Source organism: Notamacropus eugenii, chromosome 1, assembly GCF_028372415.1.
Source record: "Notamacropus eugenii isolate mMacEug1 chromosome 1, mMacEug1.pri_v2, whole genome shotgun sequence".
In the NCBI taxonomy this organism is placed as follows: Eukaryota; Metazoa; Chordata; class Mammalia; order Diprotodontia; family Macropodidae; genus Notamacropus; species Notamacropus eugenii.
Genome location: NC_092872.1, coordinates 278741136 through 278755609, shown reverse-complemented (window position 1 = coordinate 278755609; position 14474 = coordinate 278741136). Strand labels below are relative to the sequence as shown.

General features: G+C 47.7%; 1 protein-coding gene across 5 annotated transcripts in view; it reads left to right on the top strand.

The window, feature by feature from the left end:
- The window catches only part of SGMS1 (sphingomyelin synthase 1), an 81334-nt gene that overhangs the window by 45403 nt on the left and 21457 nt on the right, over positions 1 to 14474 (top strand). For all 5 annotated transcript variants that reach the window (XM_072628933.1, XM_072628934.1, XM_072628936.1 and 2 more), the window contains one exon: positions 10741 to 11593. In XM_072628933.1, coding sequence (XP_072485034.1) covers positions 10965 to 11593 — 629 coding nt within the window. In that variant the 5' untranslated portion in view covers positions 10741 to 10964. The remainder of the gene's footprint in view (positions 1 to 10740; positions 11594 to 14474) is intronic.

The following is a 14474-nucleotide window of genomic DNA, read 5'->3' as shown; positions in this document are numbered from 1 at the left end:
GGACAAGTCACTTTACTCTATCTGCCTCAGTTTCCCCATCTGTCAGATGAGCCAGAGGAAGAAATGGCCAAGCATTCCAGCCAGTATCTTTGCCAAGAAAACCCCAGATGGGATCATGAAGAGTTGGATGTGATTAAACGACTAAACGGTATCAATAAGAGCTGCCCATAGGTAAAGAATCTGAGACCCAGAGACCCTCTAAGAAGGGACCTGAGGCTACAGTTGACCCCCTAGCTTGGCTTTGAACCCTGGTACTCCAGAGTGAGGGCATTGGATGGCATTGTCCAAGCAGATCTGTGGGGAGGGAGCTACACATACAAGTGCCTTTTTTTAAGACTTCTCCACTAAAGTCCTCCCCCTATAGGGGGCCTGGTCTCCTGGCCTTTCCAAGGCCATCATGCCTTGGGTCCTCCAAAGTCAACACTTGGTCCCAGTGCCAGCTCAAGTGGTTTGCCCTCAGAAGACCTGGCTTGCACAGGGCATGGCCTTTGGACCTGCTGCAGCCTGCGTACCCTCCCCTCTGAGATCACTTTCTTTCCTCTGTCTCTGCCTTGGATGGACCTCCTCAGTTCTTCCAGCTTTTAGAGGGCACCATGGAGAGCAGGCTGGAGTCTGAACTCGGGTTTGAATCCTGCCTCAGCTGTGGCCCAGCTGGGTGGGTGATCCAGAGCATGTCAAGTAACAGGTGTCAGCCTCCTCTCATCAGCATTAGGGGCTTGGGCTGATAGGTGTGCGCCCCTACCCCGCCCCCCCTCCTTCCAGCTCCCATCCTGCAGCTCTCAGCCTGCAGCTCTGTGGTCCTGCCTGGGGGCAGGGGCAGGCTTTTTGTCTTTAAGCTTGCATGCTGGACTCCAGTCTGCTGAAGTGAGACAGCAGAGATCTGAAATGTGCTTCATTCCTCAGATGGAGCTCCTCTCTCTGGGGTTTCTGGCCATACCATCGGTGGTGCTGGCTAACTCAGACTCCATGGTCCCAAGGTAGTGGTAAGAGGGGCCACCTCCCCATATGGATAGGAGGTGTCCACATCAGGCGTGGGTAGACAGTTTTCATCTCTTATTCACCGAGGGAAGCTGACCATCCCTTGGCTTTGGGCACTTGTCATTCCAGGGTGAGGATAATCTTGGCCTTATCTGCACAAAATCTGGAAGGACAGTAGTGAAATTAAAGAAAAAAATTGCCAGGCTGTAACATTGGCCCTGGTTTTGCTGAGGAATTCCTCTAGTAGAACTAAAAGAAGAAAGGAAAGTCCCAGATGTGAAAGGGAGCCTGGGGAGGCTGCCCACCCAACCTGGCTCCTTGGAACCAGTCAGCAAGCACTTAGTAAGCAGCTACCTTCTCCAGAGCTTTGGGGCAGGTCCCAGGGAAGGGAGGACGTACAGATAGAGCATGGTCCCTGCTCTTGGGGTGCTTGGGCTCCACAACCAACTCTTTCCTCCCTATTAGGCTGGGACAGATGATGTTAGCAGACTGATGGTGGGCTAGGGCTAGGGCATCTCAACCAGCTGCTCAGTCTGTTCCATCAGTTTTCGCATCTGATACCCAGTGTTCAAGTTACCTCAGAGTGATCACCCTGCAGGGACTAAGTGGTGATGGGAACTGGCCATGCACATGTCCTTGCTCTCTCTTGGTGAATATTGGCAGGGGGAGGAGTGTGTCCAGATGGAGAAAGATGGTGGCATTGTCTTGGGGGAGAGAATGAGTATTTGTTGTTTAGCCATTTTCAGTTGTGTTTACTCTTTGTGACCCAGTTTGGATTTTTCTTGGCAAGATACTGGAGGGGTTTGCCATTTCCTTCTCCAGCTCATTTTGCAGATGAGGACTTTGAGGCAAACAAGGTTGAGTGACTTGTCCAGGGTCATAAAGCTAGTGTCTGAGACCAGATTTGAAGTCAGATATTCCAGTCTCCAGGCCCAGCACTCTAACCACTACACCACTGGGTTGTGTTGGAAATGTTGGTAAAAGCAGAGGTAGAAAAAAGCCCTGGGAAGTCTTTTTATTAGTTATTATGCATTGGGATAGAAATGACTCTGGCCTTGGAGTCTGGCATCCTGATTGGGGACCCCAGATCCTTCACTGACTGGCTATATGACCTCAATCGAGTGGTGTACTAAAGGAAGGTGGCTTTGCAGTCAGACTGGGGGTCTGACATTATGGAGATCTTGCTGTTCTCTGTAAATGAAAAAGCTCAGAGCTTTGAAATGAAAGTATTCATTTTTTAATTTTTATGGGGGGGCATTACATTATGACGTCTTTTCTCACCCCCCACCCCTGCACCTGAGTGTAAATCCTGATTCTAGTAACTTTATATCTTGGTGGGGGGAAAAGGAGGTTGTATTTAAAAATGGAAGTTACAAAAGTCAGTAGCAGTATTACAGAATTCTTCGATGGCTTAATTTATAGAGAGCTGGGTTTGAAATCACATCTTCCCCCAGACTCTTACTAGCTGTGTGACTGACCCTGGGCTGTCTGCTTCACTTCTCAGTCTCAGTTTCCTCATCTACAAATTAGGCATAATAATAGAAGTAGTAACTGCCCCACTGGTTTGTGTTTTTATTAACGAAACAGGATTCAAGATGCTAATTTATGTTGCCTGAGGTCATGAAGCTGATTGGAGAGACTGCTGTTTGGTCTTGGCTGTTGGTGTTAGATTCTGGCCTTCTTGACCCAAGAGCAGGTGCCTTCTCCTCCCCTGTGACCGTCAGAGAGTCCCTGTCTCAGGAGGCATCATGATTTAGGGTCTGTTAGTCACGCCAGACTTGGAGTCCAAAACGGACACTGGCTTTGTGAAATTGTATGATCTCTCTCAGCCTCAGGTTTTCCTGGTGTCACTCAATGGGTTGGATTGACCACCAAGGTCCCTCTAAGATCCCTCTGAGCTGTCCACTGAGATTCCTCTGAAAGCTAATGAAATTTGGGTATTTCGTGTCACTGATTAATCAGGTCCTAATATTCCTGATTACTGGGAGAATACTGTCTGACTAGGCAGATCTGAAAATGATATGTGGTGTTTTCAGATGAGGAGGAGGTGTGATTTTGGAGTACCTTGGGTAATTAGTGTCTAGGAGTGAAGCCCTGAGGGAAAATTCAGTTGATGAGTGGTAAGTAGGGCCTTGCAAATTTTGCAAAAGGAAGCAGAGAACCCAAGAGGCTGGGGTCTCTGATTAGCACGGGGCTGCTTGGTGCCAAAGCTTTTCTGGGAATTGCCTTTGGGAGGAACTGTGTGGAGGCCTCCCACAGCCTGAACCCATCTTTTGTTCCCATTTCTGGTTTCTGGCAAGTAATCAGAGCTTTATCATTTAGCCAAAGCCCTTCAGTTTAGAGTTTTGTAACCCGGAGCCCAGAGACAAGTCGCATGTAGCTCTGCCCTAGTGGGCCTGTATCCTATTTGTAGCATCAGCTGGACTTTAAGAGTCAATCGGGAGTTGGAAGGAGTTGGCTCCATCCAGAGTCTGAATGGGAGTCTACTACTCTGCACTACTTCTAACACATGGTCATTGAGGCCCTGCCTTTAGTCTGGTGAGGAAAGGCTGAGGTCGTGGCCCCAAGCCAAGATCACCTCCTGGGTCTGTCCTCTGGGGCCAGGCAGAGCCTGGCTAACCCCTCCTGAAGACTAGTGTCATATCCTCCCCCTGGTCACTCCCCCCCCCCACCAATAAAAAACCAAACCACCACACCCAGCACACCTAGACCCAACTCTTCTCTAGAACCAAGTCATTGCCTGTAATCCTGTCACTAGGGGCCTCTTTGCTATTAAGTTGGAGATAGAGAAGGCATCCCCTAAAGGTTCAGGCTCCAAAACCCAGACTTGAATGGCATCCACACCTTCAGACGCTTGTTGGTTTCACTTGGCCTTGTCTCAGGGGGGCCTGGCTCGGGAGTCCAGGGACTTGGGTTCTTAGCCTGCCTCTGGGGCTAACCTCCACAGCACAGGGACCTTGACCAAGCTTCTTCAGTCTTGAGCCTCAGTTTATTCTTCTGTAAAATGAAGGAGTTGGGCCAGAGGATCTCTGACCTTCTTCTCAGCCAGTGAGTTGGCCATGATGTTCCAGGGTAGCCCAAGCCATGCAGCTTTGGTGTTTTCTTAGGTTCTTAGATTTCCCCTCCATTTACTAATACTTATTTTAAATGATTAATTCTTATTCTTGATGCTTGTAATTGTGAAAGCAGACACAGGTTTGATAATAAATTAATCACAGTGCCAGCCTTTATATGGTGCTTTACAGTTTGCAAATCATTGCAGGCTTATGAACCTCACAATCACTTTTTCAGGAGATAATTCAGAGGCCGTTATCCCCATTTTACAGATGAGGATACTGAGTCTTGCCTAGGATTACACAGCTCTGAAGTGTCTGCAGTGGGAAGTGAGCCTGTGTTTTCTGGGTGCTGCCCACTGCAGTTTGACTCAACAAAGGAAGATGAGAGCAGTTTTGTTTGAAAGTGGTTGGATAGAAAAATACTGCTTGTTCCCCTCCGTGGCTTCCCTGGCAAGTGTGTCCACACTGACAGAATCAGAGACTTTCCCCGGTGTCTTCTTCCTCTGCTAACAGTATCAGCAGCAGAGTAGTAACAAGAGCAGTGGCAGTAGTAGTAGTGGTGGTGGTAGAAGTAGTAGTAGTGGTGGTGGTGGTAGTAGTAGTAGTAGTAGTAGTAGTATTCATAGCAGCAGTAGTAGTAGTAACAGCAGCAGCAGGCTAATTCATGGTAAGCTTGGAGGGATTCTTGCTTCTGGGTCTCTCCAGATGCCATGACTGACCACTAGCTGCATGTGCCCAGTTCAGGGCCCACCTGTCATTTTCCTATAGAAATGAAAACCCCTCGGGAGGCCAAGTTGAGCATACACGGTTGGGCCTGAGGTCTCTGCACCTTCTTCCCAGCGTGAACCCCAGCGTGAACCCCAGCGCGAGGCTGCCTCTAACTTGTACATGTCCCCAGAAGTACTGGGGCCCTCTCTAGAGGGTGGGTTTTCTGGAATCCGCCTTTGTGGCTGGTGGCAGGTGGCCTGGCTAGCCTTGGGCCCTGCCCCAAAATGCCCGTGGTCTGCTGGCAAAGGGCAGAGCCTTGTAACAGCCCTGGGAGCTAGAGTCTACTGCTTATCCCTGTTTTACAGATGAGGAAACTGAGGTTTGGAGAGGTTGCTTGTCTGTATGTATCATGTGTCTTTCCAACTTGGGTGGCATCTGTTTTCTTTGTGTTACATTTACTACCTCTAGCCAGGTGGTAAGTAGGAGAGCAGGATTTGAACCCAGGACCTGGCCCTCTGAATTCAGCATCCTCCTCACTGAAGCACAGAGATCTGGAAGGCAGGCTGCTTGCTTAGATCTGCTTGAAGTCTAGCTGGGGAGGCAGGAGAGACTTATTGAAGTTGAGACCCTCCTCATGAGGTTTGCACCTTAGCTGGGCATTGGTCCCTCTTGTCTTCCTTCAAGGCTCAGCCTGGACACCTCCACCAGAAGCCTTCCATGATCCTCCAGGGTTGGCTGTTCTCCCTCCTCCTAATTATCTTGTATTTATTTACTTAACTGTTCAGCAGAGAGGCAGTGGCTATGGGGCCTATGCTCTAGACTTTAGACAGTTGCTTGGAGGCTAGGAAGACCTGGGTTCAAGGAGTCTAACACACATGTGAGGGTCTTTTGGGAGAATGGGAATGCTGAACTCGGAGAATACTCAGACTGGCAGAGTTGCCAGTTGACTTTAGAAATCCCCAAGCCTCTGCTAAAGCATTAGGGTTGTCCTCAGGTATGCCAGGGCCCCTCAGGAGATGGCTGGGTGCGTGGGGATTTTGTCACATGGGCGCTGAGGTCTCTTCCAACTTGGAGATCTGTGCTTCCCATCTGAAGGAAGCCTCCGAGAACATTCTCCCAAATCTCGGTGAAATCAAACCACCCAGGACACTTGGGCACGAGCAGACCTGTCCAATGTTTGTACCCCATCCTGAAGTGACTTGGCATTTAGCCCTGCTGAGAGAATGGGAGAAATACTAGACCGAGGCTCGATTTGACCGACCCAGACTGATCCAGGCCCTGGCCTTCAGTCCCCCCACAATCTGGAGCCAGCCTGCCGTGGCTTGGCATCCGTTTGGATTGAGGTCAGTTTCTATTTAGATCTGTCTGCCATGCCAGCCCACTTGGCCTAGAAAGGAGAATTCAGAGAAAGAAAAGATCACAAGGGACTGAAACCATCAAGGAAGGATCGTAAGGTTTGTTGACAGAGAGCTGAGGGACCTCAGAGACCAGAGGGGCAAAGTCAGGGGTCCAGAGCCACACAGCTAACAAGTGGAAGTGGCAAGATTTGAACTCACATCCTCTAGAACCAACCCCTTTTCTATGGATGACCTGGACACTGATGAATCTCCCAAGACTTTCCACCCCTTAGCTGTGAAGCTGGGGTGCAAGGTTACAACGATGGTCATGTTCCCTGAGGTTCAGGGAAGGCTAGCTGCACAGCCACCTCACAAGTGATCACAAATATCTGATGGTTTTTTAATGGGGAATTGTCTCATATGAAATCTTGTATCATCTACAGGGCATTGTCCCCCTGGGAACTTCTGAGACAAAGCCTCCCTTCACATGTGAGCCTAGGAACAAGGTATGGCAGAGGCCTTGTTATAGAACACAGTTCTCTAAAGTCAGGTGTTGGCCCACCGAGGCAGAATGCTCCCAGCTGGAATTGGGTGCTTGGCACCTTCCCCAGGCCTGACCTTTGTCTCAAGCAGATTCATTACTGCCCTTCAGCATGCTGGCAACCTCTCAGCAATGGGGCTGGCTTCTCAGGGCTCTGAAGGCAGCCTGTGGGCTGTGTTTGAGCTTTCCTATTCCCTACGACCGTCCTGCTGCCCAGTGCTGCATGTAGTGGATCACTCTTCTGGTATTTCAAGCTTGGGTCTGGTTACTCTGTGCTGTGACGGCAGTGGACCTTTACACTTCTTTTTTCTCCTTAGAAAATATCCACCCTCCTAGTCTTCTGCACCCTTTCTTTTTCGGCAACAAAGGACGAAACAGCAACAATCTTCAACATGTACAGACATCAGAGTCAAGCTTAGAAACTTTCTTTTGTTTCCTGTGTTTTTTAAAAAATAGAGTCATATTGTTAGCTTTTGTTTTCACATCTCAAAATCGCTCTTCTTGTGCCTCCCAGCAAACCCTTCCCTTTTGACAAAGAATTGTAGAAAGAAGAAAAAATAATTGAACAAAACTAAGCCACTCATATCAACACTCCTAATATACTGCAGCAGAAGGGCCTTCTCTTTCTCAGCAGACATCATCCTTCTGACTTCACGACTTTTAATTGCATTTCTTCCATTGCTTTGGTTTCTTCCCATTTCCATGGTTGTGGTCATTGTGGGCTTGTTGTTTTACTGGTTCTCCTTTTTTATTCCCCTCGAGTCTTTTGTTTGATTTATGCTTTCAAGAAGTCATCACCTACAGACATATATACATGCTCTTTGCATCCGTTCTGGTGAGTCTTCGTATGCTTTTTCTCATTTCTCATGAGCATTGCTTTCTGTCACATGCACCCTCTGTTCTGTTACCCTTCATGAAAGGAGAAGCTGTTACAGTCTCATTTAGATGTCTGCATTTCCTTCCTTTTAGGACACTTGCAATAACTTGATCCTAGGTCTCTTGTGGTCTTGTCTAAGTTTTTCAATGTTGTCATCTGATAAGAGAAGAGCCCCTAGATGTGCAGTCAGGGAGACCCAGGTTGATGTTCACTTATTAGCTCTGTGACCTTGGGCAAAAAAATCTCTTTGACTGACTGGCCCTCAGTTTCCACATTGATAAAAATGGGGAGCAGGGCAAGCACTTGATGTTGGGGGGCATGGCTTGAAGGCCCCTCTTCCTGTGTTTTGACAATGCTCCTATATTTCAGAAGATCTTTATAATTTTCTTTTTATAATTTTATGTTTTCTTTTTAGTTTATAAGAGTGAACCAGGTTTTCTTTTTGATTGCATCTTGGCACCTTTAGTTCTGTAGTAAATAGATTTCTGGATGACCAGTTTTGCTGATTTAATTTGCTTCCTGGACTGAGGTTTCCCCATTGGAAGTTTTCCTAATAACTGTGTGGATAGCCAGTTCAGAATTGCGGGGGCCGTCATGGCTCGACTCTGCAGCATGGAATGGGTCCTTCCTGCTGCTTATCTAATTTCTGTTTGCTGGAGGGTGAGGGGATGCCATGCTGTTATTTTAGTTTGGTCTACTTTTTTATGTGAAGTGATTCCTTATATTTCCTTAAAGTGCAACTGAGCCACTGGAGGAGTGATTGGAGAGGGCCTTGGAGTCAGGAGACTCCTTCCTACTCTTCTTGGAGCCAACTCCCTCGGTGACCAGAGCTGTTTAAGCTCTGAACTTTGGTTCCTCATTTCTGTGGTTGGCAGGGCATAGGAGAAGATGAGTCTGATGGCCTTTAAGGACCTCCCTTCCTGCTCAGAAATGCCATCATTCAGTAGTGTGCTCAGGATCGTGGGATTTGGAACTGGAAAAAGGATCTTGCAGATCATTTAGAGACAAGGAACTTGAGGCCCCAAGAAGGGAAAGGCCTGGCTTCCTTGGGGTCTGCTCCTAGAACCTTGAGGTTCCTTCCCCATACACCTACTTGAGAATCTTCCTGACATATCCCCCATTTGTTCCTGCTCTGGTCAACTTAAAACCAGCTTCTCAAAGTTTTTGTTTCTATCTTATATTTATCTATTTATGAATCTCTTGTATTCTGCCCTCGCTCCCACCCACCCATTCACCAAACTATAATCTCCCAGGGCTTCCTAGAAGGAGGCACTAGCTCTGGGGGATTCTGCTGGTCCATTGGCAGGTACATTCTGAGTAGTCCAGGTGTGGAACTGTGCGGTGCTTATCCCAAAGCCTGACACAGAGTTATCATTTAAGAAACATTTGTTGGTTTAACTCCTCACTATCTCTGATGACTCCCACCCCATCCAAGGCACTGCCAAGCCCTGCCATTTTTACCTTGCCTTCTCTCCTCTGGCACTGCCCCCACTCAGATCCAGACCCTCATCACCTTATGCCTTCATTACTACAATAGCTGCACATGAGTCTGCCTGCCTTAGGCCTTTCCCCATACAATCTGTCTTCCATTCAACCATCAAAGTGATCTTCTTAAAGGTAAAGCCTGACCATGTTACCTCCCCCTGGACCCTTCCATATACTCCAGGGGCTCCCCATTACATTCAGGACCAAATAAAAAGTGCTCTGGCCTTCATAGCCCATGATAGACCCACTCCTGCTACCTCTTCAGTCTTCCTGCACTGTCCTCCCTATGCATACTCTTTGGTCCAACGATACCAGCCTCCTGCTGTTCATGAGCAGGTCCCTCCCTCTCTTGGCTCTGGCTGTCCCCTCTGCCTGGAACCCTTTCCTCTTTCCTGTCTTGCTGCTTGCTTTCCTTGCTTCTAAAATCTCATCTTCCAGAGGAAGCCTTTTCCAATCCCTCCTAATTGTCATACTACCTGTGGCTGATTCAGACTTCCTCGTTTTCCTGTATGGAGCTTGTTTGCCTGTTGACTTTCCTGTTAGATTGTGGGCTTCAGGAAGGCAGGGGCTTCTGTGCGTGGCCCAGAGCCTGGCACGTAGTGGGTACTTACTAAATGTAGCCCAGTCCCTGGCACATAGTAGGTACTTACCCAACGTTTTGTGAATGACTGACCTGACTGAGTGAGGCAGTACCAGGGCAGAGAACCTGGCTTCCATGTCCCGTGCAAACCAGTGGCTGGCAGGGTCAGGCAGGATGGATAGAAGTAATTAAAGAGGGAAGGAAGCAGAGGTTAGGGGGATTGAGAAAGGCTTCCTGCAGAAATGAAACGGGGAGAGGGTAGTTTGGGGAGAGGGACGTACTAGCTGTCTTCGAGGGTCTGAAGGATGCGGCCATAAGGGATCCATCTTCTGGGTCCCAGAGAGAAGAAGTAAGAACCTACTGTGGAAGCTTTCAGGAGGCACATTTGGGCTCGAGGTGAAGGAAAGTGTCTCAAGAATCACTGCCATTACACAACAAGATGGGTGGCCTCTGGAGGGCAGGAAGGGCGACTGGAGGAGGTCAGGCCCAGGTTGGACGATGACTGCTGTGTGTGCCTAGTCAGGATTCTTGGCTGAATGTGGGCTGTGAGGGTGAAGCAATGGTGTACCATCTCTGGGGCGGGTGGGGGGTGACCCTACACATAATTTACATTGCAGTTTTATCTTTATCATACATTTTCTCTGTCTCTTTCTTGATACTGGACAGTCATCAGTACGATAAATCAAGTCCTGATTTTTAGCTTGTTCCACCTTCCTGTGTCTGAGATGTCCATCAGTCAGTCAACATGAATGAAGCACCTTCTGTATGCCAGATACATTTACACTGATCATTTAACAATCAGCCAAACCCTTTGAGCATCCCCCTGCCCCAAAGTCTTTTCTCCTTCTCAAGTTCTTTGATTTCCAGAAGGCAAAGCTTGTCTGGCTGTTGTCTTTGTATTCTGGTGTTTGGTATGGTACCTGGCACATAGTAGGTGCTCAGTAAACGTATATTGAATTGGATGAGAGTATGGAGTATCTGTAATAGGGATAACAGTGCTAATGAATTGTGAACTTGACCTGAAAACTAGGATGTGTTTTAGAGGACAGCCTTGGCCAAGGATTCCTCTTTCCTCTTCATTCCATGCTGAGTGTTTGTCACTTGAGGAGGTTGAAGGGAAGGGAGAGATGGAAGATGTGGTGATTTCCCCCTTCTGACCCTGTGTCTTTCCTCTGTAGGAAGAAGAGACTTTGTACCAAGAAGGACGTGAGGGATTTCTCCTGCGCCCACGGAGCGTGGCCTGCTCCATGAAGTGTTCGAAGGACTTCCTGTCCAGCTTGCCAAATTTTCTGCTGGTGCCCCCCAGGATGGAGGAGTTGCAGAGTGCCTGCCTCTTCCATCCGAGGAGCAGGGTCTGCTGACCTGTCGAGAGGAAGCGGAGGACCCTCTGCCTGCTGGGACAATGAAGGAAGTCGTCTGCTGGTCACCCCAAATGGTGACAGACTGGCTGCTGGAGAATGCCATGCCCGAATACTGTGAGCCTCTGGGCCATTACACGGGCCAAGACTTGATCAACCTCACCCAGGAGGATTTCACCAAGCCCCCACTCTCCCGAGTCTCCTCTGACAATGGGCAGCGGTTATTGGACATGATTGAGACCCTGAAAATGGAGCACCACCTGGAGGCCCACAAGAATGTGCATGCCAACGGACACTTGAGCATCAGCGCTGATGGCCCAGTGCCCGACAGCAGCTTCATCAGCAAGGCCAAACACAACGGCGTGCCCAATGGCTACCAGGGGGGGTTGGAAATGATCAAGATCCCCATACCTGAACCCGAGCGCTCCCAGTACCCCCGGGAGTGGGGCAAGACTCTGCTGGCTTTTCTGTATGCCCTCTGCTGCTTTGTGTTCACCACGGTGACCATCTCGTTCGTCCATGAGCGAGTGCCTCCCAAGGAGATGCAGGCACCCCTGCCGGACACCTTTTTTGACCATTTTAACCGGGTGCAGTGGGCCTTTTCTATTTGTGAAATCAATGGTTTGACCCTTGTAGGTCTCTGGTTCATTCAGTGGCTGCTCTTAAAATACAAGTAAGTGGATTAAAGTGGGGGCAGAGCAAAACCCAGATATCACTCTGGGCTTTGAGGGGAACATTTGGAGTTCAGGAATGAAATGGAAACCTATTCTTGGTGGGGTGGGGGATGATGCCCTGGAAAACTAAGGTCATGTCAAGAAAACATTCACTGTTCTTGCTTGTGTTCAAATCTCTCCATATTCAGTACAGGATGAGAGATCTGATCTTTTCTCTTGATAACTTAAACAGGAAATTCAGAAAACTCAAAACACAAGTTACAGAAGCTGGATCTCACTCCAGAAGAACAGGAGATTTAGCGAGTAAAGAGTAGATGAGGATTGACCTAAGGCATCCATACAGCAAATAATAAAATAACTAATCTCATTTACTCGGCAGTTTAAGGTTTGCAAAGCTCCTTATATTTTAGGATCATAAACTGAGAGCTGAAAGGGACCCCAGAAATCATCTGGTCCAATTTATCTACTTTGTCTCATTGGATTCCCATTTTATAAATGAGAAAACAACTAGTTTCAGCCGTACAAAAGTAAATACAAAATAATAACAAATATTGGAACTTTCAGACACTTTAGGATTCATGAAGTGCTTTAGATCCATTGTCTCCTGGGAAGGACCTTAGAGGGAATTTAGTCTCTCCTTTCACAGATGGGAAAACTGAGACCAGGGTAGTGAAATGCTTTGTCCAAACTGACACCAGCTGTCTTCAGCTCAGGGATGCTCCCACAGAGGATTTGGAACAGCTGAGGTCTCACATGTGAGTCAGGGGTATGACAAAGCTTTATCCCCAGGCAGTGACACTCCTGTCTTGGAACTGGAATGAAGAACAACCTGCAGAAGACTTTGACCCTTGAGGATGTGTGGCCTTCCAGGCATGAGGCGGCTAATCCCCATCAGGCTCTGAAGATTTTTAACTGGGAGCTCTTGTGATTTTAATAGATCTTATGTCCCTGAACATTGATCCTTTGGTTCCAGCTGAAATGTAAAGTTTGCAAAGCACATATATTACCACATTCCTGAGGTGTAAGTCCTGGCAGTATTGTCCCCATTTTACAGATCAGGAAACCGAGACTCAGAGGTTTCATGGTTTGATAGCTGAGGAGATTCAAACTCAGTCCTTCCTGCTTGGAGTCCAAAGTTCTGTTGTGCTCTACTATCTCTTAGTGAGAGGATCTTTTTTCAAAATCAAGCGGTGCCTGCTGGTGACCTGGAGATTGTTCTGGGCTTTGGGAGACTCTTTGTAGAGCTCTCCTTAGAGGCAGGTCCTCCTGAACCAGGAGAACTTCAGCTAGGGGTCACAGGACGGAGTGTGTGTCTTCTGTCTGATAACCAAGCTAGCTGAGTACAGAAAGGCTCATCCCGGCGTGGCTATAGGGAGTTGACATTTTTGTCTCCCTCAGTTCATAAAGACAGACTAGATTGCCAGATGTTAGGATCCCCAGAGGTCCCTCAAGGCAGCCACTCTCATCTTTAGCTCTCTTTCCTTAGCATGATACCTGGCACATAGTAGGCACCTAAATGACTATTGACTGTTGAGGAAGTCATATAGTTGTGTCTTGAGGACCAGCTGGTGGCTTAGGATCAGGGCTTGAGGGATATGGTTTGTGCAAAGGTCTAGGAATAGACTAGGAGAGGCAGTCGTGTATAAATAGACTAGAAATAGTCAGAATTTTCTCTCTGACTTGAAACAGCTAGCAGAGAAGTTGGTGTTTTCTCCTGGAAACTGAACCAGGGAGGGACCTGGTTGGACTCGTGTTTTAGAAATTCTGTTTGGGAGGCTGTGTGCCTGATGGATCAGAGGGAAGAGACTGGAAACAGAAGGACAGTGAGCAGGCATCTCTTCAGCCTTTCAAGTCAGAGGACATGAGGAGAACCTGGACTTGATGGTTGTGGTGTGAGTATGGAGAGGCAGCAAAGACCTGGGTTCACATCCTGCAAGCCAACTCTTCCTGCTGGATGATTCTGGGCACTTATTTCATTGTGCCTCCATTTCCTCCTTTGTAGAATCAAGGGGTTGGACTCAATAACCTCTAAGATCCCTCCCTTCCAGCTCAAAATGTAGGCACCTCTAATTATGAATCATTGTTTCAGTTCTTTGACTGCATAAAGTAAAGTGATAAATATGTGGCCTAGGGCCAAACCAGTGGTTTGTAGACATGTTGGAGGAAAACAGCATCTCAATTTAGGGAAAGAAAATCATTAAGTATAACCTATAAGTTCATTTGGGGGCAGATGAATAAGCTGGATTGGGGGTGGTGGTAAATGAGGGCCCTGAGACCTCAAGTGATTTACCCAGGGTAACTCAACTGCAGGGTATGAGAGAAGGTGTTTTCTAGACCCTGAGGGCCACCATCTGCCTTCATGTGCTATCTTGAAATTGACCCCATATGAAATCCACCAAGTTGGGTTGCCAAGCACTGGGCAGGCAGCTTATGGATTTCATTCAGAGTTGGAGAGATATTCTCTCTCAATTTATGTAGCAATTTAAGGTTTTCAAAGTACTTAAAATATATTATCTCATTTATCTTGTCCCTAGTGAAAGGGTGGCCTTTGAGGAATTGGCTAGAATATCTGAGCGCTTGGTCTCAGACCTATTGGTGCCCATGCAGCACACACACACACACACACACACACACACACACACACACACACACACGTATTTGTGATTATTTTGTTTTCCTACATTTTTAATAGACTGGACTAGATTTTGTAACCTTTATTTTCTGTGCCTTATTATTGATCTAAAGTGAATTAATGAATGAATGAAAAGCCCCTTCTGAAGTACTTGTTCTGTGCCAAGTACCACACTACGGTTTGGAGATGCAAATAGGAAACTTCCATTCTAAGGAAAGGACACACCACATATAGAGGAGAGTTTGGTC